The sequence below is a fragment of the Frankliniella occidentalis genome, unplaced genomic scaffold (genome assembly GCF_000697945.3).
Source record: "Frankliniella occidentalis isolate FOCC.00 unplaced genomic scaffold, Focc_3.1 Scaffold68, whole genome shotgun sequence".
NCBI lineage: Eukaryota > Metazoa > Arthropoda > Insecta > Thysanoptera > Thripidae > Frankliniella > Frankliniella occidentalis.
The window spans coordinates 427,456-428,829 of NW_026267198.1; the positions used below are offsets into that span (position 1 = coordinate 427,456).

A 1,374-nucleotide genomic window follows, 5' to 3' on the forward strand; every position below is an offset into this window, starting at 1 on the left:
CGGAGTTTCTTAATAAAGAACTGTTTTTTTCCCAGATGCCCTGTTGGCTGCTCAGCCCCAGCTTCCTGATCGGCGACCGAAGAAGTACTCCGAGGAGCACAAGCAACAGCTTCAAGCGCAACTGGACTCTCTCAACTGCTGGAAATCTGACATTCCTGGCCATGTAAGAACTCACTCTATAAATTTCGTCGGTTTAGTATCGTTTAGAATATTCCGTCCGTTTTCCTTATATTCACTAGTATTGGGGAACTCGGCGCCTGTGAGACTCGGGGTAGGCCACCCCGCATTACACGCATGCACTCTAGGCAAGATGTTGCCTAGCTGCCAGGCGCTATGAGAGCCTGCAGAGGCTGAACTTTGCTGGTTCGCAACGGCGAATGACGGACGTACTTTTTAGATAATCCCTGAACAAATAGGCAAACGGCTTTGCTGACTTTTTATATTCTTCCAAATTGCAACATAGATAAACCTTATTTCTTATTACAGATCCAGGTGACTCCAGGAATTGCAGTGTATGCAAATGGTGCCGTGCTCACCATGTTGGCGGATTTGCACGATCGACCGAGCAAATTGTTCCTGGAAATTATTGCTCACCTTGTTCCTCGGGACATTCGCCTGAATCCGGCTCTGAGCAGGACTGGCGCGCATGGCACAGTGCAGCTATCACCTCACATAGTTGCCGCGGCAAGGGGTAAGCAGTAAGGGAACCTCGAACATCTGCCATAAGTACATTTTCGGTCAAGACGCTACTATATTTTTTGTTTTCATTTTAGGCTTTGTACAGTCGGTGTTTCAGCAGAGAGCAAACAAAAATGTGACCATACCTCTAAGAACAACTGTCAAAAACTTTTGCTACCGTGGGTCACACCCTAGAACTGGCCGTGGCCGACCCCAACAGAATGTCCAGCAGAATGTTGCCTTGCAGCAGGGCGGCGTCCAGCAGGGCGTCGTGCAGCAGGACGTCGTCCAGCAGGGCGTCGTCCAGCAGGGCGGCCTGCAGCAAGGCGTCGTGCAGCAGGACGGCCTGCAGCAAGGCGTCGTGCAGCAGGACGCCGGGCAGCAAGGCGTCGTCCAGGACGCCGAGCAGCACGGCGTCGTTCTGCAGGACGCCGAGCAGCAGGGCGTCGTCCAGCAGGACGCCAGGCAGCAGGGCGTGGTGCAGGGTGCCGCCGTTCAGATCGTCCGGGTGTCCAACACCACCACAGAATTGTTGGACATGTTTGAGGAGGATCTGATCCACGCCGACGGACCCCTGCATGGTATCACCGAAGTTCCGCCCATGTGGGGACCGGTGGCGCAACATGTCCCCATGAATGGATCCACCTCGGGATCCACCTACGCGCAACTCCGCTAAAATTATCTCTGTTTTCCCCT

General features: G+C 53.6%; 2 protein-coding genes across 2 annotated transcripts in view; both read right to left on the reverse strand.

Moving 5' to 3' along the window:
• Positions 1 to 1,374, reverse strand: part of LOC113215429 (uncharacterized oxidoreductase MexAM1_META1p0182-like) — a 17,711-nt gene that overhangs the window by 505 nt on the left and 15,832 nt on the right. The gene's annotated exons all lie outside the window — the stretch shown is intronic.
• LOC127749597 (uncharacterized) lies at positions 440 to 1,368 on the reverse strand. The gene is made up of 2 exons (XM_052268389.1): positions 825 to 1,368; positions 440 to 717 (listed from the first exon to the last, which is right to left on the reverse strand). Exon 1 carries the CDS (start codon positions 1,301 to 1,303, stop codon positions 863 to 865), a length of 441 nt encoding a protein of 146 aa, XP_052124349.1. The 5' UTR covers positions 1,304 to 1,368; the 3' UTR covers positions 440 to 717; positions 825 to 862.

What these genes read in the sequence shown, in the direction of transcription:
- LOC127749597 (XM_052268389.1), bottom strand. Translation starts at nt 1,303, where the DNA reads ATGTTGCGCCACCGGTCCCCACATGGGCGGAACTTCGGTGATACCATG.